Source organism: Microtus ochrogaster, chromosome X (genome assembly GCF_000317375.1).
Source record: "Microtus ochrogaster isolate Prairie Vole_2 chromosome X, MicOch1.0, whole genome shotgun sequence".
Classification (NCBI taxonomy): Eukaryota; Metazoa; Chordata; class Mammalia; order Rodentia; family Cricetidae; genus Microtus; species Microtus ochrogaster.
Window position 1 is genome coordinate 11804039 of NC_022026.1, and position 25144 is coordinate 11829182.

At 40.3% G+C, this 25144-nt stretch overlaps 2 protein-coding genes and 1 long non-coding RNA gene across 3 annotated transcripts in view; 1 reads left to right on the top strand and 2 right to left on the bottom strand.

The window, feature by feature from the left end:
• The first annotated feature begins 4180 nt into the window (after positions 1-4180).
• LOC101994880 (cancer/testis antigen 55-like) lies at positions 4181-15115 on the top strand. The gene is made up of 5 exons (XM_013350482.2): positions 4181-4390; positions 6788-6969; positions 10773-10911; positions 13681-13793; positions 14542-15115. Exons 1-5 carry the CDS (start codon positions 4300-4302, stop codon positions 14731-14733), a joined length of 717 nt encoding a protein of 238 aa, XP_013205936.1. The 5' UTR covers positions 4181-4299; the 3' UTR covers positions 14734-15115.
• Positions 15116-16170: 1055 nt separating this feature from the next.
• Positions 16171-22209, bottom strand: LOC102000172 (synaptonemal complex protein 3-like). The gene is made up of 6 exons (XM_013350498.1): positions 22181-22209; positions 19867-19981; positions 19027-19126; positions 18524-18622; positions 16581-16685; positions 16171-16458 (listed from the first exon to the last, which is right to left on the bottom strand). The coding sequence occupies exons 2-6, from the start codon at positions 19899-19901 to the stop codon at positions 16369-16371; spliced, it is 429 nt and encodes a 142-aa protein (XP_013205952.1). The 5' UTR covers positions 19902-19981; positions 22181-22209; the 3' UTR covers positions 16171-16368.
• Positions 22210-22469: 260 nt separating this feature from the next.
• Positions 22470-25144, bottom strand: part of LOC106144079 — a 7144-nt gene continuing 4469 nt past the window's right edge. Inside the window, exons 2-3 of the long non-coding RNA XR_001229184.2 lie at positions 23109-23257; positions 22470-22532 (exon numbers count right to left, since the gene is read on the bottom strand). This is a non-coding gene — a long non-coding RNA (uncharacterized LOC106144079). The remainder of the gene's footprint in view (positions 22533-23108; positions 23258-25144) is intronic.

Consider the following 25144-nt stretch of genomic DNA (forward strand, 5'->3'; position numbering starts at 1 on the left):
CTAGTTCCAGGACAGGCTCCAAAGCCACAGAGAAACCCTGTCTCGAAAAAACCAAAAAAAAAAAAATAGTTTTTAGATGGTTTTGACTGCTGTGGCCCATCATCGCTGCTTTCTATCTGTACAATAACTGCTCTTCCCTTAATTTGCAATTTTAAGAGAACAGTTATGAATGGAAAACTGTATATTATGTCCTGTTGTTACATATTTTTTTCTGATCTTGTAGAAGTGGTTAATGATAAAGAACTGCTCTCTTTTCCCTTCATTTCCTTTCTCAGTAAGAGGGTGTCCGTTTGTTGCCCAAATGCCAAATTTGTATTTTTGATACCCTTACTGCCAAGCCTAATGACCTGAGTTCAATCCCAAGGACCCTCATGGTGGGAAAAAATCAGCTTCTGCAGCTTAGGTCATCCTCTGACCTCCACAGGCACGCAGTGTGCACACACATATGTGCATGCAGATGCACTAAATAAATGGATAAATAAAGTTTTAAAGAATGAATAAATATCAGATTGAGAGCTCATGATACCTTGCTTACCTTTATCTCCTTAGTGTTAAAATAACGAACCCTGGCAGAACCCCTACAAAACTCCCTATGAAATTGTCTGTGATGCAAGCAGCTACGGCGCCTGTTAGGCCACTCGTCAAAGTGCCCCCCAAAACACATGGGACAGGACTTCTGGCAGCAATTGTAAGCGTGAGCACCAAGCACTCAGGGATAACATAATTTTTTTTAAATTACTATTTATTCATGTATGTGTGTGTGCACGTGCGCGCAATGTGTATATATATATACATATATATATATCCTTGCGTGCACGCACACACACATACATGAATATATATATATATATATATATATATATGTATAGTAGTGAAATCATCAGAGCATGCGATCACTCTACATTTAGCTTTCTGAGAAACAGTCCAAGGGGAAGGAGAGTTGCTTTAGCTGCTGTGCCATTCAAACAAGCTCAGTCACAATACGTGAGCACTGTAACTGCTTTATAACCTGCCAGCACTTGCTATTGCTTACCTTTTGAAAACTCATAAACACTAATGTAGATATGATACAGCCATCAGTGTAGTTAAGTTTTTTGTTTGTTTGGGGTTTTTTGTTTTGGTGCTTTGTTTTGTTTTCGTTTGGGGGTTTTTGTTTTTTTGAAACAAGGTTTCTCTCTGTAACAGCCCTTAGTGTCCTGGAACTCACTCTGTAGACCAGGCTGGCCTCAAACTCACAGAAATCTGCCTGCCTCTACCTCTTGAGTGCTGGGATTAAAGTGTGCACCACCACCGCCTGGAGCTTTATTAATTTTTATGGCTGACTATGTTAGACACACATGGCATATTTGGAATGAAAAAATATATATATTTATATACAGAAAACTCAGGCCACATAGTGGTGATGCAGCTCTTGAATTCAAGTAGTAGGGAGGCAGACAGGTGGATCTCTGCATTCATGGCCAGCCTGGTCTACAGCGTTCCAGGACAGCCAGGGCTCCGCAGAAAAACCTTTCTCAAAAACAAACAAACAAACAAAAAAAAAACCAAAAGAAGGAAAAGAAGAAAACCCGGCAATACACATTTAACTCAGTTTAATGGCAAGTTCCTTAGCCACAGATGTGCGACCCAGAAAGTCAGAGCTCACTGTGTCACTTATTGTAAATGGTCCTCAGGACCTCTACCAGCTTAACCTCTCAAGTCAATTTGTGTTAAAGGCAGTGGTGGTACATGTCTTCCTGTTCCTGTGGACCAGCTGGCCCCGCCTGGCCTTCCTCTTGAGGATGCAATAGGGGACCCCCATCTTGTGACATCAGGAAGGCAGGAAGAGCATCAGCTCTATGGTGGTTCTGTGTAATCTAACCTGGAGTTGTAGGTGAGCGTGAGCAGAAGGGTAACTGTTTGATAGTCTGGTTAATTCCAATAGGCAATTTTTGGACACTTATAAAAGAGAACCCTAACCCCCAAAAGGCTCCCTCTATCAAGATATCTCTTTCTTTGTTCTCCTTCTCTGTCCCTCCCCCAACTCAACCACCCAGTTCCCTCAAGTTCTCCTCCCTTGCCCCTTCCCTCTCTCCCCAAGCTCCCAATTTACTCAGGAGATCTTATCTATTTCCCCTTCCCAGGTGCATCTGTGCATCTTTCTCTTAGGGTCTTCTTTGTTACCTAGCTTCTCAGGGGTTGTGGAATGTAGCCTGGTTATCCTTTTCCTCATTCCAGAGATTTTTTTTTAGTTCCATCCATATTATGGGGTTAGGGAGAAATCTGGTGCTAGGGAAATTCCCAGGAATGCACAAGGATGAGTCCAGCTAAGACTCCTAGCAATAGTGGAGAGGGTGCCTGAACTGTCTTTCCCCTGTAATCAGATTGATGACTACCTTATCATCCTAGAACCTTCATCCAGCAACTGATGGAAGCAGATGCAGAGATCCACAGCTAAGCACTGAGTCCAGCTCTTGGAGCTGAATGGAAGAGAGGGAGGAGAGATTATATGAGCAAAGGGCTCAAGATCATGATGGGGAAACCACAGAGACAGCTGACCTGAGCTCACTGACTCTGAACTGACAGTTGGGGAACCCTGACAGCATGGGACTGAACTGGGCCCTCTGAATGTCAATGACAGTTCTGTGGCTTGGGTGGTCTCTGGGGCCACTAACAGTGGGAACAAAATTTATCCCTAGAGCATGAACTGGCTTTTTGGTGCCCATTCCCTATGGAGGGATACCTTGCTCAGCCTAGATACAGGTGGAGGAGTTTGATCCTGCCTCAACTGCTGTGGAGGACTTTGTTGACTCCCCATGGGAGGCCTCACCCTTTCTGAGGAGTGGATGGGGGTTGGGTGGGGGGAGGAAAGTGAGGGGAGCAAGAGGAGGGGAGGGAGAGGGAACTATGGTTGGTGTGTCAAATGAAAAAAAAATAAATTAAAAACAAGAAATAGAAAGTGCTAGTAATTACAAAGGCAGTGTTACCATAGACTATTATAAACTCAAGTAGTATTCAATTTGTAATTTTTATGACAAGAGATTAAAAATAGTTAAAATGCAAAAATTCTTCACATATAAAATCTAAATGGCCTAATAGAAATTTCTAATTGAAAGTTTGACTTAAATATATCCCCAAATATATCCCAGCTCATCTGCCCTGCTCCACACTGTTCTAACAGCACTAATTTGCATCCAGTGGAATTGGATGAGAGTCGTTGTTAACAACACCCCCCCCCACACACACACACAAATAAAGAAGAGAACCAACCCTTTGCCACTGCAGCTGAATGTAGCGTGGCCATCTGACAAAGCAGATAAGGTCTCTTTTGAGCAGCATGTCGTGTCCAATGTCAAAAGTTCTTAGGGTTTTTTTTCCCCCTCAAATGGAGGATTCTCCATTTTTTGCCTCCTAAGTAGTCATAACAGCGGAGGCTGGTCCCACCATTCCCCTTAGCGGCCTGGCCTTTCATCACACTGCTTGGCTGGAGAGAGAGGCACATGAAAAATTTTATTTATCCATTCACCCACTGAAATAGATTCCCAGTGTAATTCTATTGCCTTATTCTTGCTTTTGTTTCCAGAGCTTCCGGAGTTCTAGTCGGGAAACTATTGCTTGTTTTAACATTTTGGAGCAGCAACTTGTTGCTGTAACAAGCAGCAATGCTTGCTCCCTGGATTTTCTTCTTGTAAAAATGGTCCAATAGGATGCAGTAGCTCATGCTTATAATCCCAGCATTCAGGAAGCTGAGGCATCCTTTAATTCCAGCACTCAGGAGGCAGAGGAAGGCAGATCTCTGAGTTCAAGGCCAGCCTCATCTACAGAGTGAGTCCCAGGACAGTCAGGGTTATTACAAAGAGAAACCCTGTCTCAAAAAGCCCACAAAAGAAAAAAAAATTAAAAAAAAGAAAGCTGAGACAAGATTACCACAAGTTTGAGGCAGCCTGGGTTAGAATAAAATCTTATCTCAAAAACAAAACTACAATAACAAGCCATGAAAATGTGTACGGGTGGAGGCTATTTTGGATTGACTGCTAGATCCCAACTCTATGCGATAGATAAGCTGTGAAGTCCCGCCTTCCTACTTCCCATGACTCGTGGGAATCTACACTCCTATTGGCTGGTTGAGCAGGCTCACTGGCGCTCCGCACGTGGCAGTGTTGCCCCAGTGAGAGCCTAGAGCGGGTGTTCACAGCACAAAAGGAGAATAGCCTCTGCGCAAGCTGCTGTGAATTCTCCCGGGAGACAGAACTAGACAAGCGAAGCCTCACTCCTGGAACCGCTTGGTACTCAAGCTTCCTCAGACATAAAACAACAACCATGCACCGGGTAATTTCCAAATTTCGTGCCTTCTTTCAGAGGAAAGCAGACTCCGAGGAAGAGAGAGAAGAGAAGCAGAGGCTCTTGGAAGGTATTGCACTAATTCTTACCCCAAAGAGACCTTCTCTTAGAGAAGTGTTTCTTTTTGCTTTGGAGACCGAAGAACTTAGAAAACCTCTCCCTGGTTTGGTAGGGCCATCTTATTGCTGTAGGGCATCCCCAGATCCTTATGCTACGCCCTCCTACGCCATGCCCTCCTATGCCACCTGCCGGATACCACTCATGCATTGACTCATTCTAGAACTTTCTTGCCCAAAGTAATGACAAAAGGCAAAGAGAAAATAATGACCAATAAAAGCAAAATAATGGTGACTCTAGAGATGGCCCAGCAGTTAAGAGCATTTTTAGTTCTTAAATGACCCAAGTTCAGTTCCCAGCGCCCATATTTTTGCTCACAATGGCCTCGAACTCTAGTCCTTGGAAATCTGAAGTATTCTGCCCTTCTCCGAGGACTCGTGGTCCATATACATACACTCAGGCTCGTGCACGTGCACGCGCATATTCACGCGCAAACACACACATACACACACAATTTTTCTTTAAAAAAATCTTTAAAATAAAAAGGACAAAGTATAACAAAAGACAAAGAAGGCAGAGGAGCCACTGCAATATACCTGAGGAGCTATTGGTGGTTGATAGCTGCTGGGAAAGGAAGAGCCAGTTTTCTCTAAGGATGTGACCACTGGTAAGTTGACCACACTCCAAGGTAAGCACTAGATCAAAGATTATTTGGGAGGGACAAATTAGACTTGATGGGCTGAAAGAAAGAAGGGGAGACTACTAAATTGGGTGACTGGGGGGGTGAATCTGGGAGGAACTGGAGCACGTGGGGTGTATCAACAGGCTCAAAATATATTGCAGGAAATTTGTAAATAACTAGTAAATAATTTTTAGACAAAAAACGGTTAGGAAATGAAAAAGTGGGGGTGGGAGAGGGGAGGTGTCTGTGCCCAATGTTTGCATTTATCTGCATTCTTTTTGGGACGTTTTGAACCTTTTGAGATCAGGTCTCCCTGTGTAAGCCAGTTTACCATCAACTCACAACTTTCCCTGCTTTAGTCTGCCATAGGTCACAGGAAGATTCCTTTTGTAGTTACAGTAGTAGTAAATCTTCTACTTCGGTGGTGGTTTTACTTTATCCTAAAAAAAAAAAAAAATCCTCTTTTTATGTGTGTCCAAGTGCAGTTGTGCAACAGCACATGTCAAGAGGTCAGAGGTCAACTTTTAGAACTTTCAGGAGTCCATTCTCTCTTCCCATTTTGTGGGATCAAGGAATCAAATCCAGGTATCAGGCCTGAGGACAAGGGTCTCTACCCCATGAGCCATTGTGACAGCCCATTAGTTTTGTTGTCTTTACTGAGCACATGTCTGTATCTATGACTTAGCTTTCTCTTCTGGGATCAAATGCCCAAGACAAGTTAACTGAGAGGAAGAAAGGTTTCTTGTGGCTCCTACTTTCGGAGTGTTCAGTCAGTGGTTGCTTGGCTGTGTTTCTGGAATTCTGGCAAGACAGAACATCCTAGTGGGAAAAACGTAGGGGAGCAGAGCTGCTCAACTCAGTGCAGGCAAGAAGGAGAGAAAAAGATCAATTTCATCGCAAAGCCCTTCATCCTCAGTCCATCAAGCTATATTAATTCATACGTAGAATTACTCAGCTAATGAGGTCAGGGCCTTCCTAACCCAAAGGCTTTCCTTTAGAACACTGATCACTGTCATCAGAACACAAACCACTTTTGTTTTCTGAGACAGGGTGTTTCTGTGTGGTCCTGGTTGTCCTGGAACTTGCTTTGTAGACCAGGCTGGCCTTAAACTCAGCACTCGCCTGTCTCTGCCTCCCAAGTGCTGGGTTTAAAGGCATACGACATCACAGCCTGGCAGGGACTAAGCTTTAATATGTTAGCTTATAGATGACAATTAAAACCAACCTATAACAAAAACCAAGCAAATGAATCATGTATCTGTGACCAGTAAGAAGATAGGAACCAAAGTTTACTTACTAACTTTGTATCCCTAAATGTATGCCCTGGAGTCTGCCACTGATCACCTGTCCAAGGGATTATTTTAAAGGTTCGTATTTCATCAGTGAGAGCCCAGGAAATTGTGAGAAATGACTGGGATGAATGGTATCCCTCCCTGCTCAGAATGATATCCATTCTAGTTAGTCAGCTACAATGTATGCTCAAAGATTCTGGCCTTAAGGCCTGAAAATCTTGTTACTATTCACAAGCGTATTAACAAAAGAAGCTGTGGTATCATCCTATCCATGCCACAGACATTCAGGTAGGCAAACAGATGGCCCACAAACTAGCCACGTACTCTTCTAGGCTTAGATGGCTGTTTCCCACAACTTTCTCTGCTAGGGCTTATTTGTAGTATGTGTTTGAACTTGAGAATAATTTATATATTTTTTTCTCTCTTCATCGTTTAGGTGCTGGCATGTTCCAAACAATGAAGGGAGTTGCAACAGGGTCCTGCAGTGGCTATGGTTACCCTAATGAACACATCCTCAATGCTGGTGTCATGGTGAGCAAGGAACTTCTGAAAGTTAAGCAAAAAGGTCCTAAAGCTGTGGAAATAGATGAGATCATTCGCGGATTGGATGCAATCACAGTAAGAGTTGTATATTCCAGGGACTGTCTTGTGTCTGAGTTCTTTCACCCTAGCTTCTATTCATTCAGCCGCTTTTGAGTAGACATGTTTAAGTATATGGAAACTGAAATCTAACTTAGAGGATTGTATGGAACATCTGATCTATTTAGAAAAGTATGAATTGCATTATCTATTCCTCAGTATTTAACAATAATTATTAGAATTTATATTATCTTGTAACCTCCTCCTATAATGCAACTAACGGATATGTGTTATTTGATAAGTAGTTATGAGGCGAAAAGATATGTACTATAATCATTTTTTTAAAAAAATAGTTTTATTGAAGTATAATTTACTTACCATGGAGCTCTCCAAGTTTCAAACATTTTTAGATTTATGGAATCTGGATCTGATCTAGTACCCTAGTTTAGATACTTATCATTTAAATCTGTATATGCAAATTAGGCTTATTATTAGTGTTCTAATTGACACCAGCAGCAGCAGAATGCGAGACTCCCTATTTGCCAGGGCTGGCAAGAGTGACTGAAGTATTCCCAATCCTTGACATTTTTAACCATCGAAGAAGTGAAACACCAGCCAGGCTTCCACACGTGGAATGGCTCTCTGTTGGTTTGGAGACAGGGCACTGAGAGCTGGTAGGGTACACTGGACCATTCACATAGCTATGGGAGCCTGCTGCTTCTTTTATGGATAAAACTGAATGAATAAATTGGTACGGGCAGCTGGAGTTGGAGATTACGTAGAGGGTGAAACTAGGGTTTTCAGAATTGGAAACATGAAAATGAATTTATGTGAATCAATCTTTCATTCATTTATTGCCCCCAAACCAAATTTAATTAATCAACCCTATAAGTCAGGAACACCACAATTTCAGTTACTCCTTTGCAGTGCGTTATGCCTGTAGCTCTATCTGGAGGAGGAAAAGACTTTCAGACCTTACTAAAATGCCATGAGCTGCCGTGACAGTAAGAAGCCGGGAACTAACTAACTCCACGAAGTGCTTGTACGAACATGGAGACCTGAACCAGCACCCATTTAAAAGCTGGCCGCCCCAGCATGACCTTTAGTCCCAGTGCTGAAGCGGAGACAGGGGAGTTCCTGGAGCCTGCTGGCCAGCCAGTCTAGGCAGTCCTGGCATTCTGGTTTGGTGAAAGAGCCTGCCTTGAACAATAAGGTGGAGAACAATTGAAGAAGATCCCAGTGTGGGCCTCTGACGTCTGCACATACAGGCATGAACATCTCTCAACCACTGCTTCCTCTACACCCCCCCCCCACACACACCCCACACATTTTACAAGGGTAGGTAAACCAACAGTTTCATTTTCTAGACAGTCACATTTGAACGGGAATTCAACCACCCTTACATACCTTTTCTTAGGAACATAGGAACAAAAGTCTACTCTCTCCAGTTAGTGCACTAAAGACAGACCAAAGAAATGACTCTGGCCAAGTCTAACTTGGCTATGCAGTGAGCTTATTGGAGTCTTATATGGGGTTTAGTTATAGGACAACAGGTGACTTAAAGTCAACTCTGTCACCAAAAAGTGTCCCCCACCATTGGTGATGACTTCTGAAAGCTGCATCCCTGGAATTCAGAGGAAATAGCTACTACATACGGGTCATTTACAATAAGACTAAGGTGGGGAGAGGGGCTATGGTCAGAATGTATTGTATGAGAGAAGAATAAATAAAAATTTAAAAAGAAAAAATAAATAAGGAAACTATAAAAAATGTCATAAAAAACAGCATGGGAGAAGAGCTGCTGAGACTCTCTTAACCCAAGCACAAAATGTCCCATAGGCCAAGACTGTTCAGGTACAAGTTCGTGCAGGTAGCCTCGGTCCTTCTCCCAGTTCCTTCCACGCCCCAGGGAACGCTTCAAGAGGCAGGACAAGCCCAACCAGGCACATTCTGGCCAATCTGCATCATAAACTGTTGCCCCAGGTTGAAGACAGCAGCTTGAGCTCTGGGTGAAGCCTGAGGCTGGGGGTTAGAGGAGGCAGGAGTAAGTGAGGAGTAGGGCAGTGTGGGTCTGTGCCGTGGCGTCCTCTTCCTTGTTCAGAAGCCCCAATAAGAAGAGCAAGGCGCCCATGTTCGCAAGGTTACAGCCTGGTTTGCTGCCCCAAGTCACACAAGCATGCTTGAGAGCCCAGACTGTCGTTGGCCCTACATGGCTCACTGGCACAGCCTTGGCACAGCCTCCTTGGTGGCTTCCCGACAGCATTGCCTGCTTTTCTTCTTCCCTTCAGCACGGCATCACTCCGCACCAGGCACCCAGAGGCTCTGTAGGCTTCAGGAGCCACAGAAGATGTGAGAGCAAGACCTAAGTTAGATCAGGAAACAACAAAGCCCAGGGCCACTAAATGCTCTTACCATGGGCCAGCAGCTGTGGGGGGCTCTCGCTGGAAAGTTTTGAGCTTGAAATTCTGCTCCTGAGTGCTTATCTTACGCATATATATTAGGCAAATGGGTAGTGTATTGGATTATAAACTGCATGTCCAATTGTGTGGAATGGAGCCACCAAATTATGGCACTTCCTTTTTGTGGGATGCCAAGTTATCTTTTAAAAAGTTAGTAAACTGACTTATTTGTGCTCTTTTGGTTATATATTTATTACATGTGTGTAATGTTATATTCTCCTGTAAAATAGTGCATAGGTAAATAATCTCGAATAAAGGAGGTCTGAGTGTTATAGTTCAGGGAAGAAAGGTACAGACCGCTACACATGTAAAACTGACGACCTTTAGTAGCTGACAGTGGAGGGCAGGCCCTTGCCGTAAAGAACTCCTGGCACCGAAGCTCAGGGGTACAGAGTTTATAAAGGCAAAAAAACCACAACGACATTATTGTCAGGTATAGGCTGGGGGAACTTGGTTATATTAGTTTTGGTTATGCATTCAGTGTGCAGTTTGGTTACTCATCCAGGCTATGGTGAAGGTCATGGAAAATCCCTAATGTGTGGCTAAGGCTGATGTGACTGTTCAGGGCATTAGGGACTGAAAATTGCCTACACAGACACAAAATGAAGCCATGGTAAGATGTTATTTTGGTCATTTCATGAGAGCACGGCCAGCCGTTATTGCATAGGAAACAGACTTATGAATTATCTGTAATTTTTCTTGCTTTTGTGCTCTTTTACATTTTATATGTTGAACATAAATTATTTTTGTAATGGCAAAAGTAAAACATCAGATAAAGATGATTGCAATTCGAAGAAATAAAGATTTAGATGCCCCCATTTTTCTTTAGATACGGCCCCAACTTAACTGTGATTTTTAGACCCTACAGCCTTGGTTGCTTTCTTCGCTCTCATACTAAACTCGGCCTGACCATGCTTAGCTTCCAAGATCACATGAGACTGATAGGATTTAGGGTGGCATATGGCCACTAGATTTATTTTTCTCAAATTTACCTTGACATTCTTCTGTCTCCCTAGATGCTCTGGTCTGGAATCTTAGCATTAATCCCCTCCCCCTTTTCTGTATTGATGCTGGCTTATCGATTGTAGTCAATGTGGCATACAAAAGCAAGATGCTAATGATAGAAGCTAAAGATCACTTGTGGGAGTGTGTAGCAACTCTCTTATTTTCTTCTCAACTCTCCTAATCGGCTCTAAAACTACAGTAAAAATGATTGGAAGCTCAAGCATTATTTCATCAACACATTTCAATTTATGTGTCAATTGTCAACATTATTTGAACTATTGAACAGATTTTCAGGTTAAAATTTAGATTTTTTTTTAAACTTGAGTTTCTTTGAAATAACCATTTTTTATTTCATTTGTTTGTTTACTTACTTTCCAGGTGGGTGCTTACTGTCGTGGCCATGATGAACCACCAGAACGTCACATGACAGTTTCACTTGACTGTATCAAGTCTCTAATGGATGGGGTTGATCATATCAATCACGATCTGTCCTTCTCTCTCGACATTGTCTGTAAAGGTACACTTCGCCTTTTTATTTATTTACTTATTTGTTTTTATTTTTTGAGACAGGATTTCTTTGTGTAGCCCTGACTGTCCTGGAACTTGTTCTGTAGACCAGGCTGGCCTTGAACTCATGGAGATCTGCCTGTCTTTGCCTCCTGCTTGTTGGGATTAAAGGCATGAGCCACATTTTTAAATTTAAAATTAGGTGTCTATTTTAAGTATTATTAATTGGGTTCCAGGTGAAATTTGAAATATGCTAATTTGATGAGAGGGTTTTGTATTACATCTACTACTGCTGTATACTTGGATTTTGGGGTGGATTGAACTTGGAGCTCCATGCTGTGAGGCAAGGTCTCTACCACTGAGCTACATTCCCAGTTCTCTTCTTGGCTCTTATCAGTGTCACTTCAATATTTGAAGAAATATCTCATATTATATGTTTTTTATGTTTTTATTTGTTTGGGTATACTAATATTTGTGCACCTGTTTTAGTTATGTAGGTATATAAATAGAATTTCTATTCTAACACTATTGCATGAATGAAAAAATATTTCATAATAATTTGAGTGCTTTAAAATAAGGCTTGAAAATAGCGCTTTGCCTTCCCATGTGTGTGCATGTGTGTGTGCATTCAGTGTTGAAGTCCACTTGTATTTATCTGATATAACACTCTATTGTTTTATATCGAGAGCAATGACATGTTAATTTAAAGAGACTAATAAACTTCAATTTGGTTCAAAAGAGAGTTCTAGATATTGAGGGCAGAGGACAAAATATGGAAGAATTCATTAAACCTTTCTTAGAAAGAGCTCATAGTGTCATTGGGAGAGACTGACACGTGACTCCATCAAAATAGCCTGATGCAAAGAAACAGTGGGCAAAGCCGTAGGAATGGGAGTGATGGCAACAATGGGAGGAAACAGACTGGTCTGTGCGCTGTTTAAGCTGCACTTTACACCCCGCCCAGCTAGTGTCTCTGCCTTTAATGATTAAGTTGGAGAACCAAGAAGAAATGAAAACTAGCAGTTTGCTGCATAATGAAATGTAAATCTAATGAAATGAAAACCCGATGCCTTTATTATTATAGGGCTTCCCCTCACCTTGAGACAGTGACTTCCTCTATTGCCTAGTTTTGTCTCAAACTGCTAGACTCATGCCATCTTCCTGCATCAGCTTTCCAGGTACCAGGCTGGGCTGTGAAAGATGAATGGAAGGAAAATAGACCATACCCACTGTAGCTTAATCAGGTGCCCTTTAGCTTGGAGAAAAAGAATGACGTTGTCCCAGTACACAAAGCCGCTTTCTACTTTACTTTTCTTGGCTGTAAGAACCTGAACTTGATCTTGGTTGTTATGTCAGGAACCCTCTCACGATGACTGCTTGGTAGTGTCTGGGATTTTACGACGTGTTTCCTCAGAAATTCCCAGTTTCCAGAGGAAAGGGCCCCTGTGATTGCTGAGCTCCAAAGACAATTAATTAGCCTGTCCCTTTGCCCATCAACAACAGGAAGGATGTGAGGAACACTCTTTTCAAAGTGGAAGCACTTGGACATGTTTGTAGTGCAAAGAATATGGCTAAAGGTGCTGAAGAGAGCAGGAAGAGCGGATAGGGTTAAGTCCCTGAGCTATATATAGAGGACAGGTCCCAAGGCATAGGTGGAGAGACTTACCTCTGCGAAATAGAGTTAGTCATAGTAGCAGACTTCTCTAGGGTAAGAAAGACAGTGGCTAAAAAAGAAGTATTGCTGATCCCTAGCACTGGAAACAAGTCCTAAATGACCCAGTCACTTAGATAGAAAATTGTCAGAATAAGTACTATTAAATGAATACTACGAAACCCAGTGAAAATGGCTAACAGTTCTCTGTTTATTATTATTATTATTGCTATCTTATTATCTGTGTGCTGCTAGATAATAATCAAATCACATACTAAGTAAGCTACAGCCTCAGTAATTTCTTTAATGAGACACCAAAAGAAATAAAAGAAAAACCATGTTCTTTTGTCCTGTACTGAGTAACAAGTATGTCATTTCCTTCCTGTTCATTAGACAGACACTTCACTGCCTCACTTTCAGTACTGTTTTTCTTTTTATCTTTTAAATGTTGCATGTGTGCCTGTGTTGCCTGCATGTATGTATATGCCGCTGCTTGAATGCCTGGTGCCTACAGAGGCCCTGGAACTGGAGTTCCAGGCAGCTATAGCCTCCACGAGGTTACTGAACACAGAACATTTGCAAGAACAGCAAGTACAGCAGGGTGGTGGTGGCGCACGTCTTGAGTCCCAACACTTGGGAGGCAGAGGTAGGCAGATTTCTGTGAGTTCGAGGTCAGCCTGGTCAACAGAGTGAGTTCCAGGACAGCCAGGGTTACACAGAGAAATCCTTTCTTTAAAAAAAAAAAGACAGAAAATAGCAAGTACCTTTAACCACAGAACCATCTCTTAGCCCTTACCCTTTACAAAAAAAAAATTGTGTCTATTTTTATTTATGTGTACGTGTGTATCTGTGTACAGCACGTGTGTGTGGGCGCCTGCAGAGAGACCAGAAGAATGCATAGACAAGCCACAGGTGGCTGTGGGTACTGGAAGCTGAACCTGAGGCCCTTGCAACATTAGTAAAATATCTGGACCATTCTCCAGCCCTGGGGTTTTAAATGTTAAAAATGTACTTTACATGTAATAGAAACTGTGTCGGGGATTACAGCATAGTACATGGTGAAATGTCAGATTCCCTTGAATAAAGGCACCCTCCCTCTAACTTGATTTTCTCCCGTGACTGTTACAGATTTTGAACCTTATAAGGGTGACCTGGTAGAAATTGAGTTTTCGGAACAGGGAGACCCACAGAGCGGAAAGGCCATCTCGGTGAAGCCTCTGAAACACTATCATATAAACGAGGTAGTTCACATACTGTACTTGCCTTTGGGGCTGCCTCTCTTTCATTTAGTGGTCACTTTTGCTGCTCAGGATTATACTACAAGTGTTAGGAGACCTAAAATAAAAGCCTTGCCAAAATGAACTTGTTTTCTTATTCAAAGTACTGGAATTCTAAAAGGAAATGACGAGAATAATGTAGTTCTTATGATGAAGTTTGAAGTTTATGTAGCCTACCTGGGAGGCGACACAATGTGGTAAAGACCATCAAAACCAAGTCAGTGATCAGGTTTCTCGGAATTGTTAAGAAAAGTGAGCGGTGTGTCCTTTAAACTCCTGAGCAGTATGTGGGTATGATATGGGTAGTAAAAACGGAAAACAAGTTGGCTTGCACTCATTTTGTACCAGAGGAAAAATGAAGGAATGTGCTTCTAGTGCAGGTGACGAGATAGGGGAAAAATGATAGTCTACTTAACAACACATTCCTTTCCCATCTTTTCTTTTTGAGCAGTCAGCCTTAACGGGAAGTTACCACTTCCCTCAGCAGAGGCCTGGTCCTCATCCTCAGGGGCTGTTTGCATTGCTGTGAGGTTCGATCTGGGCACGGGTGTGCTTACATAGCACCTGAATGATGCTGTTGTGTAGAGTAGGCTGCAAATCTGTGCTGTGGTGAAGGAATCTGCTGGTTAGAGCCAGACAGAAAAGGGGCAGACTCTATGACCATGAATTACGGTTTCCCACACTCATTGGTACTGTTTTTTTTTCATCCCAGGTTTCCATTACCAGAGCAGACGGACGAACTGGGGTGTTAGAAGACACCGTCTTTTTCACCTTGGATTCTCTGAAACTTCCTTCTGGATATGTGCCTCAACGAGATGATATTGTCAATGTGGTTGCAGTACAGAGCATTCAATCCCCCTATTTCTGGAGAGCAATCACAATGACCCCAGTACAAGTATCATAGGAACCAAGCCTTTGTATTTCTTCTTCACCATTACTTCTATGGCTGAGGGGCCTGGTTTAATGCAATAGTTTGAATTACTAAGCCAAAATATATGTTCAATATGTTTTTACTTGAAAACACCCTGATGGTTTTGTTGGAAGTATGGACTCACTTAAGAAGGTGCCTGATCTATTCAGAGACATCCCCAAACTGGCTTTTGTCTGTAGCAAAGGAACAACACTTCATATTAGGTCAAATTCTTTGTTTTCCATGGTCAGGAATGTATTGTGCTGCTAGTGGCCCTTGAGCAACATTCAGAGGGAGCTCAGCAAATAGAAGTGTGAAATATCTGAGTCCCATTATACTGTATACAGTGTTTACTTTTTCCATAGCATTTTTCATTTCCCAGTACCTATTCAGTTTGTTAAATTTAATATCTATCTAGTGGAACCCATACTTCCATGTTAGAACGTGAGATTCGTATATACAGGGTTTGTGTTTATCCACAGCTTCTCGGCTGTGCCTGGTAGTTGAGGCAGATGGCATCTTGCTAACTTTAATAAACAAGTTATCTAAGCAACAGTCCTGTTTACCTGTGGTTAATTTGCCATTCAGTCTCCGGGAATGAAATGTTCTGTATGTTATCAGCTGTTTAGTTGCTGGGCACTTGGAAACAAAAACATTGCCGTATGGGGTGTGAATCAGCTTCCACGATCTTCTTTGTGGGAGAGGTGGAGCTTGTGTCCAGAAAAGCACTGGAACAAATCCGAAGCACCATGAAGGACGGGAACACGGCCTTCTCAAGCTGGAGGCTGTTACTAAGATCCCATGGGTTTACCCCATGAGATTCCTCGATTTTTCTTAACAGCATGTACCCAGATGACTGTACTATTGTGAGGTATGTATCAATGTGTGGTGTCACTGGGAGGTAATGGTGAGCTCTAACTCTGTCGTAAGAGTCAACTTTCTACCCTATGCCACTGGCCCTGAGTACGTTTGATGATGATTTTTCCCTTACATTTCTAGTCAGCACTGTTGTGGGATAATCTTTTGGTACACTGCAAAGATGTGTGTCTGCCTAAGGCACCTTCTGATTGGTTTAATAGAAAGCTAAATGGTAAATAGCTAGGCAAGAGAGGATAGGCAGGACTTCCTAGCAGAGGGAGAAAATCAAGAGGAATCTGATGCTCAGATTTCTCCAGCAGACATGGGGAAAGCTAGACGTGCCATACTGAGGAAAGATAAAAAAGTCACGTGGCAGAATGTAGATTTAAAAATATGGGTTAATTAAGTTATAAGAGCTTATACACCAAGTTTATTTTTTAGTTCAGTGTTAGAAACCATCATGGCAATCACGGTAAGATCCTGTCAGAAAAAGATATGAAATAAAGCCAAGGTACCTTTGTATACCTGATGTTTGTACCTTTGGGACTGATATACTAAATACTAAAGTCAATATCCAAACAATCATTTTTATTGAAAAAAGTTAACAATGTCATAAAGAAAAATCCACTCTATTATAACAGAAGAGTGAAAGCCTTGACATACAAAAATAGTTGATACTGACACAACTGGATTTTATTCAAAATAAGGTAAGACAAGGTGAACAAGCTAATGACTAAAGACCTTGCCATATCAACCAGAATTTATCTTCAACTATGACTGTTCGCTGGCACCTGAACCGTGTCCCTTAGGATGCATCATGGACTGAAAAGCCTGTTCAAGGGTAACCATCTCTTGCTGATGCTGTTAAGGAAAAGAGATAGTAAACAGGTTTATTTCTTACTTTCAGTGTCATTCCGACAGTAGGAAATAAAATATTTCAGTGCTTTTATTAATTCCTATTTCTGATTTGAAATACCACTTACAGATTCTTTCATAATTTTTTTTCGCAGCTTGTTCATTTCTTCTTTAAGTTCATTGTGTATATCCACAAGCAGACAGTCGTTCTTCTTCTCCACATCCTCCAAATTCTAAACACAAAAGGCTAGTTTAGTCCCATGGCATCTTTCATCCCAAGTTCTAAGTTTTAAAATAAAATTTCAAGAGAATTTTAAATATTTTAGTAATACACATTACTAAAAGAAAAAAAAAAAACAAACGTAATACACGAAGACCCAAATTACTACTGTTAAGTCACAAAATAGCTCAGACATCAACCAAACAGAGTTATAGAAGATACAATGGCACATTGTGCTCAAGAAGCAGTTTTAGTGAATGTTAAGGTCAGGCTGAGGCTGGAGAGGGCAAGAGCTGGGCACAGTATCACAAACTTTGCAGGCGCCACTGGGAGAGCCTGAAGGCTAACATGTGGAATATAGACACTTTCTCTTCCAGAAAAAGAAAATGGAAAATAGAGAAATAGGAATTCTAAAGAGTCTTCTAGACAACCATCATAATTGAGAACATTTCTAATGATTTATTCAAACATCAGGCTACAATCTACTTAAAGACAAAAAGTCAATGTAGCATGATGTGACAATAAATTTACCAAAGGGAAAAATAATCTATAATATGAGATCATTTTTCAAGTCATTAATAGCAAAATTTATATTATTGTTTTGTAAGAAAGTATCTCACTTTAGTGACCAGCTACCCTCCAACTGTCCATTCATCTGTCTTTAGTACTAATACTGCACGAATGTGCTGATCATTTAAAAATGATGGTTTAAATCTTCCCTAATCATTTGCCAATCATTGCCTAATCATCACCAACCAAACGACAAATATAATGTTAAGGGCTATGGAGAAAATAAGAGAGAATAATACATAATTGCTCATTTTTCCAGAAAAAACAAACATTTTAACCAAAAACATAGCGGCCGTGCAGTGGTGGTGCACTCCTTTAATCCCAGCACTCAGGAAGCAGAGGTAGGCAGATCTCTGTGAGTTCGAGGTCAGAGTGAGTTCCAGGACAGCTAAGACAGTTATAAAGAAAAACCCTGTCTGGAAAAGCCAAATGTATGTATGTATGTATGTATGTATGTATGTATGTATGTATGTATGCATGCATATAATTTATTATATATATATGTGGCAAGAACTATGAAGAATGAATTGAAAGTCAGAGCAAACAGTTTTCATAGTAGAAGCAAAGGATGATGAGAATATTAAATAGTATAAGCTAGGATCTCAGCAATAGGACTTAAATAATGAAGCGCTATGGAAATGAAAATCGTCAAAGTCTAGTAGTGAAAACATGGGCTAAGAAGAAATTTGAAAATTTTAATCTTTGACTATTAAATTCTAGGATAATGGATAAGTTATTTTAGCCATTGGAATAATTTTAAAAATTGACATGCTAGAAAAACTTCCCTACTAAATTTCAAAACAAGGTTTAATTTAACTTGGGTCCTTCCTGGGGCTGGAGAGATGATTCAGTAGGTAACAGCACTGGCTGCTCTCGCAGAGGACCTGGAGAGGACCACAAGGCTGCTCTCAACTTTCTGTAACTCCAGTTACAGGATATCCTTTGCACTAAATCTTTTCAAAAAGGTATTTTGAGCCTTTCCTATTTAATATATATGAGGATTACAAAGATCATAGAAATGATATGTAGACTTTCTCTTTCCAGTTCAATAAAGAAAATGAATATACTTGAAGTATGACTATTAATATATGTGAAGCATATATCTATGGAAAACTCATAATTTGCCATTTTCTATCTGAAATAACCACCATAAAACCATTAGAATTCTACAGATCTACCACATCAATTAAAAACAATTCGTTCAAAATGGAAATTACCTTATTCTGGTAAGGAAAATGTACATTATATCTTTAGGAACATATTGTTATGTGTCTAACGTACCTTTATGAACTGCTCGTGTATTTGTTTAATTGTTTTCAGTCTCTTGCTCTGAACGAGTCTACACTGTTGAAAAGCCTTTTCTTCCTGTTGAAAATCATTCTACAAATACAAAAGGAAAAACTGTATTAACAGTTTAGTAATGGTTGGTTGTTCTGGGCCTCATACATGCAAGGCAAACACTGTCCTTTTGAGCTACAGCTCAATCTCTAAAACTTTAAATTAAAAAAGTCTATTTAAACTCAGAAAAAATATTTCAAAATGACTAACTTTATTATTTCTCTTTAATAACCATTATGCCTGTTTAAATTATTCTCTAAACACTAACATGTTATGAACCTTCTTCATTAGCTTCCTAAAATTATAGGCCAGATAAGGTAGAAAATCATTTTCAAGACACCATTTATTCTTGGAAATTTCAGTCTCCAAACAAGCCCAGCTTTGTTTTCTGCAACTAACACAAGAATAGCTTCTCTATGCATATTAATTAGAATTGTGATACCAACCATTAGTTTTACATATGTTTCCTGCACTTTCTGAAAATCCAAATCCCATTGCTGAAACAGATTTGTAAATGCCTGAGCAGACTCTTCGTTAAGCTTTGCCCTGTAAACATAATAATGAATGGCGTTACTTCTTATACTAGTAGGAAAGTAACATTCAAGCCAAAATTGAGTTGATACACTATTATAGTGGAAAAAGAAAGTAATAGCAGTTTAAATATTCTGATGGAAAACTCAGAAGTAAAATTAGATTTACATTGATTCCAGAAGTGCTTCTTCCTAAAATAAAAGTCTCCCCTCTCATGGGGACTTTTGAAAACTGGAAATTTTATCATACGTATATCTATTTTTAAAATAATATTTTCTCCAAAAAGTTTATTTTTCATTTTTTTCTACTTAATATACAGTCTTAAAAATACTAAATGATTTTCAAACAAAACATTTCACTAAGTTCCCCACTCCCCATTTTGGCACAGCCACAATCTAGTATAAACCAAGAGGTCATATTCAAATTGATCTCTCTTTACACCATCAGCTATGGTTAAGTAACAGTTATTAGATTCTATTCATCTAAACTTAACTCAACTAATTTCAGGAGTGAATAATAAAATACCAATTGTTATTTAAAGGAGAAAAACCTAATCTTCATTGGCTTCTGTGAAGCAACGCTATAAAGATAGGAGGTCATGGAGGCACCTGCCTAGAGAAAAGCCAAATATTTTCACTAGAGACTCAAACAGAAAATGACATTTTTCTTAAGTGCTTTACATAAATATATATTAAAAATTGGTACAAGCAGGATTTTTGTTTGTTTTCTTTTGTTTTAGGAAAGAAAAACCTTACACAGCATCCTCACGTGAGTTCCAAACTTGTTTCATATTCTGCTCAATTCCTTCCAAAGACTTAGTATTTGTTTCCAGTCTTAGTCTCTTAGCAGTAAGAGCACGGTTAATGTCAACTGTAGTTTAAAAACATGTTCATTAGAATCCAATGCTTAAGAAATTGCTTTGTTCTCACACATTTAAGTAATTATAAATTCTAATAATGCTCACTCATCAATAACAAACATTTAAACATTTAACATTTAAAACTATAGTGTCAACATGATACAGCTTTCATATTTTGTTTTTTTTTGGTTTGGTTTTGTTGGTTTTTCAAGACAGGGTTTCTCTGTGGCTTTGGAGCCTGTCCTGGAACTAGCTCTGTAGACCAGGCTGGTCTCGAACTCACAGAGATCCGCCTGCCTCTGCCTCCCAAGTGCTGGGATTAAAGCCGTGCGCCACCACTGCCCGGCCCAGCTTTCATATTTTGAACACCTAGGATTTTAGATTTTCTGACTAGGTCTGTTCAGTCAACAATTTCTATGAAAACATTCCAAATCCAAAACTCTGAAATCTGAAGCATTTCTGGTCCCAATCATTTTTAATAACCATATGGTAATTAGGATTTTCCTAACTGAAGATGTTTTTAGAGGTGACAAAAATGAACTAATAAACAAAGCAAAGGGGAAGTATAGGATTTATGAAAAATAATTAAATAAACGCTAACTCCTTCTAAAATTTATAAAACACTCTATACTGGAAGCGTGCATTTGCCTGAATTCTTGTTAGAGAGCATGGAATAAAATTGTTTATTAAAAATATACCCTAAAAAGGTTAATTTGTCAACATTATTTGTAAGAGAGAGTGAATGAGAGGCTGGGGATGTAGTTGAGTTTAAGCACTTGCCTAGCACTGTCTTGTTTTGTATGCTTTGGTTACCATTTATATTTCATTAAGCCTTTATAGGGCATTTTTACCACTATGTACATCAAGCAGTTCATAAAAATTTAAATTTCAAATATGCTGTGGTAGCAAAAAAAAAAAAAAAAAAAAACAAAAAACCGACAGTGCACCACTACTAACTCCAGCACTGGAGAGGCAAAGGCATACAGATCTCTGTGAATTTGTGGCTAGCCTGGCCTACATACCAATTTCCAGGCCATTTAGAGCTACATTGTGAGACTGTATCTCAATAAGAAAAGAAAATTCTTGTCAGTTACTTTTAATAAGCATAAGAAATTTCTATTATATAAATAATTTAGAATTTTAGTAGCTAAAATTTTTTCATACAACACATATATGGAAGAGATAATTTCAGCAGCTAACACACATATTAAACAACAAATTATAAAACATGTATCTTGACACCACTAAATAGAGAACATCTTTCAAAAAAGCTGATTATATGAGTAATCCTTAAAGAAGCCTAATTTTAACTGTTTTGTAAGTGTATATGAATGGGGGCATTTTGCTTTCATCTGGTTAGGTCTGTGTACCATGAGCCTCGTTTCCACTGAATCCAAAAGGCAGCACTGGATCCCCTTGGACTGGAGTTACACATAGAGGGTTGTGAGCCACCATAAAGGTGCAGGGAATCAAATTGGATTCCTTTGGAAGATGCCAGTGCTCTTACCATCGAGCTATTTCTCCATCCCCTATTAACTCTTAAAATAATACTATCCTTGGTTGGGTTTGTCTGTCCCTGTAATCCCAGCACCTGTGAGGTTGTCAGGTGATCTACAATGTTAATGACAGTCTGAGTTCCCTATGAGACGATCTCAAAACAAACCAGTAAACAAGCAAAACAAAAAAAAAAAAGTGAATATTCTCCCCAAGAAAGCCCATGTAATTGATCCTTAACAAACTTCGTAAAACAAGGTTTTAAACCTCTGTTGGCTATCTAATTTTCTTCTTAGATTATAATTTATTAGATATATTTATTATGAAAATAGTAACAAGGAGTTATATTAGAAGCTTCAGTTTTATACTGCCTAGAAAGGAATGCAGTATAAATTCTAGGAAATAAAATGATTTTTTAAAAAGAAACTGATATACAGAGTAAAAGAAACTGATATATAGAAATAGTAGATGGTTTCCTCTTTTCTTCTAACAAATCCATTGAAGTCACATATGTCTAAAAGCATTATTTTTACTTTTCTCATCATGAAAAACTATAAGGAAGAATATGATGCTAAATCACAAATATTTTATGAAAATCTTATAAATGAGAACAAAGCATTGAAGAGTAGGCATGTAATATACTGGTTAACACATTATATGCAAATTATTATGTAGTTTTCAATAATTTTCTTTAAAAAAGTATCTTTAAAACATACCTGAAACTCTTCCACAAAGAGCTTCTACCTTTTCCCTAAGAAGAAATCACATTTTAAAAATGGCACTGTAGTTCAGTAAAAGAGCATTTTCCAAGCATTCACAAACTCCCCTATTAAATATCAAATACAATGACAAACACTGTTTTGTTAAGGATTCATAAGATATAACAGTTTGGAAAAAATAGCAAATGTCAAGTATCTTATATATACTACCTGTTACATAAACAAAGAAAGTATTTCTTGAAATACATTATTCAACAGTCAAACAATTTTTTAATATATTACCCCATATGTACAAACAGTTCTATGGGACTTCTCCTTCCAGGTGAATCACTTGATGAACTCTGTTCCACTGACAAGAAAAAAAAATTTTGAAATTAAGAACACTTCTAACAAACAGTAATAAAACTGTTTGCAGTTTTTTCAGACATTGACAACTTAAGCTTTTGTATTAGATATAGAAATACAAATCTTTCTTTGAAGGTTAGATGAAGTTAAATCATGATTCATGACCATGTGTAGGAACAAATTTTGAAGTATTTCTAGGATAAGATTACATAGCAAGTTATTTATTGATCAATATGTTAGGACTTCAAAGGCAAGATACACTACATGGATTTCTAAAATTTAGGTATAGGGATATGGAGAGTAAAGTACACAGAATAAACTAACAAATTGTATTAGGTTCAAAACAAAAGAGCTGGAGCAAAGTATCAACACATTCAATGCCTTTAAATTTTTTTTATGTTATTATTAGTAGTAGACACACATCAGTGTGGGGATCAGAGAACAGCCTTCTGCAGTAGATTTCTTTCCTTCCTTCTACTATGAGGGTTCGGGGAATCAAACTTGGGTCCTCCTGCTTGCATGGTAAACACTTTTACTCCCAGAGCCAGTTTGGCAGCCCCCAACATTTGACATCCTATACCTTGAGTATCACTCGGAATTGAAACACAGAAATCCGGTTCATCATCTGAGTCATAAATGACAATGTGCTCTTCCACCGCATGTGAGCTTTCAGGCCCTTGGGGCTCTTCCGGATCCCTTCTTGCATGGGGAAACATAACTGTATATTTTCTGTTTGAAAACACAAGAAGAAAAACAAATCTCTCAAAACAACTGAATCCAAAGGCATTATTTAAATAAACTGAGAAAGCTATCAAATAAAATCAAGATGTTCTTATGTGAATAAAGTGTTAACAATTTTCTTACTTTACTGCATCCAAAGAAAAAAAATGGCAGTTGTCAATGTAAAAATGATACACAATAGTGGAAAAAGTGAAGGGTTCTCGGGTTGTTTCTAATGGATTTGAGGCTGACCCCAGAACTATAGAGATAGCGCCTAGAACATTCCCGGCCTTTCAGATCCTACTAAGGACCCTATTCCCTCCTCACCATGCCAGCTCCCCAGCTCTACCAGGGTTCCTGGAACCTCTGCTTCCCTGGGCCTTTTGATGTTCCTTATCCCCCTAACTCTTAATCCCTTTAGCTCTCCCCACCCCGTACTCACCCTTTGCCCCTAGAACTCTTTCCTCACACTGAGTTCCTCCTCAACTCTAGCTCCTAGAAGCTTTCCAGTCCCACACTCCCTCTCCAATACTAAGGACTAACACTTCATACTCAGTCTAGCTTGTCATTGCCTTTCATGTTCTCCTTGTCCCAAGCCCCTCCCTCAGAGACTCCATCCCTGCTAACATTTTCCCAGCTCTCCTAACCTACAAGCTCCTCCTAACCCTCTAAATCTTTCTTACTTCTACCCTCTCCCCAGTTCTGCCTCACCTCATACACTCCCCAGTTCTTCCGCATCCCTAACTCCTCCCCAGTAACCTCTCCTTGGCTCTTCTTCACCCCCAGTTCTTTTCTTCTGTCTGCTTCCCCCCTTCCTCCTCACCCCACTGCAGCCCTTTCCCCAGTCCCTCCCAAGCTTCTCCTTGTCCTTACTCCCTATTCAGGTCCTCCTCCTTGGCAACCACTATCTAGAACCTTCTAATCCCCAAGACCTCCCCAGATCCTGACCCCTAGCCCCTACCTAGCTTCAACTCCCCAAGTCCCTCCTCATCCCTTTTCCTTCTGGTTCCCCATATGTCCCCAGCATCTTTTCACCTACAGTCCTTCCCAAGATCATCCTCACATCAGAGCACACCCTTGTTCCTAGCTTCCTCCCAGCTCCTCCTTACCCATAACTTCTCCCCAGCTCCTCCTAACCTCCCAGTTCCTCCTAACCAATAGCTGTCCCCTTGTTTCTAGTCCCTCTCCAGTTATTCCTCATCCCATCTAGCATCTCCTACCCCTTAACCCTACTTACTCCTACTTATTCCAGCTCCTCCCCAACATCTAGTTCCTCCTTGTTTTTTCCATTTGCCCAGTTCCTCACTCCAGCCCCTGTCAAGTTCATCCTCACCCCTAACTCCTTCCTAGCTTCAACTCACATCCAGTTCCTCCTTACCCTTGGCCCCTCCCCAGTTTGGACAGCCAGCCTCTCCTTTCCGCTCCCCAAATCCTCCTCACTATGTATTTCTTCCTAGCTTCTCGGGCCTCCCCAGCTTCTCCTCATCCCCAATTTCCTCCTTGCTCCTAATCACTTCCCTGGTTCCCCCTCACCCTTAGCCCCAACTGCCAACTGGCCTCCAGCCCCTCCCTATATCTTCATTCTCACTCTAGCTTGTCTATATTCCTAGGCCCCATGCCCTCTGCACCACCACCCTCTGCTTGGAGTTGCCACCTCCACAATGACAGCAGAGACCTCCCAATCCTCTAAGCTTCCCTTCCTTTCACTTAGGCTTAGGCCGCTGGAGTCAAGGAACCTCTGTTTTACTATCAGAGGCCTCGATGAGGTTCCCGGCCTCGGCCACCTCCATTTTACTATTCAGTGGCCTCGTTCGGTCACCTCCATTTTACTGCCAGAGCCCCGCCGAGGTGATGGTCACCCCCATTTTACTACCAGAGGACCCGGCAAGCTTCCGG

Excerpts from the sequence above, each read along its gene's own strand:
- LOC102000172 (XM_013350498.1), bottom strand. The coding sequence starts at position 19,901 with ATGAAACAAGTTTGGAACTCACGTGAGGATGCTGT. Across the intron at positions 19,127-19,866 it reads AACTCACGTGAGGATGCTGT|GGCAAAGCTTAACGAAGAGT; the intron begins GTAAGGTTTTTC and ends TTATGTTTACAG. Across the intron at positions 16,459-16,580 it reads AAAAAATTATGAAAGAATCT|CATCAGCAAGAGATGGTTAC; the intron begins GTAAGTGGTATT and ends TTTCCTTAACAG.
- LOC101994880 (XM_013350482.2), top strand. The coding sequence starts at position 4,300 with ATGCACCGGGTAATTTCCAAATTTCGTGCCTTCTTTCAGAGGAAAGCA. Across the intron at positions 10,912-13,680 it reads TCTCGACATTGTCTGTAAAG|ATTTTGAACCTTATAAGGGT; the intron begins GTACACTTCGCC and ends TGACTGTTACAG. Across the intron at positions 13,794-14,541 it reads AACACTATCATATAAACGAG|GTTTCCATTACCAGAGCAGA; the intron begins GTAGTTCACATA and ends TTTTCATCCCAG.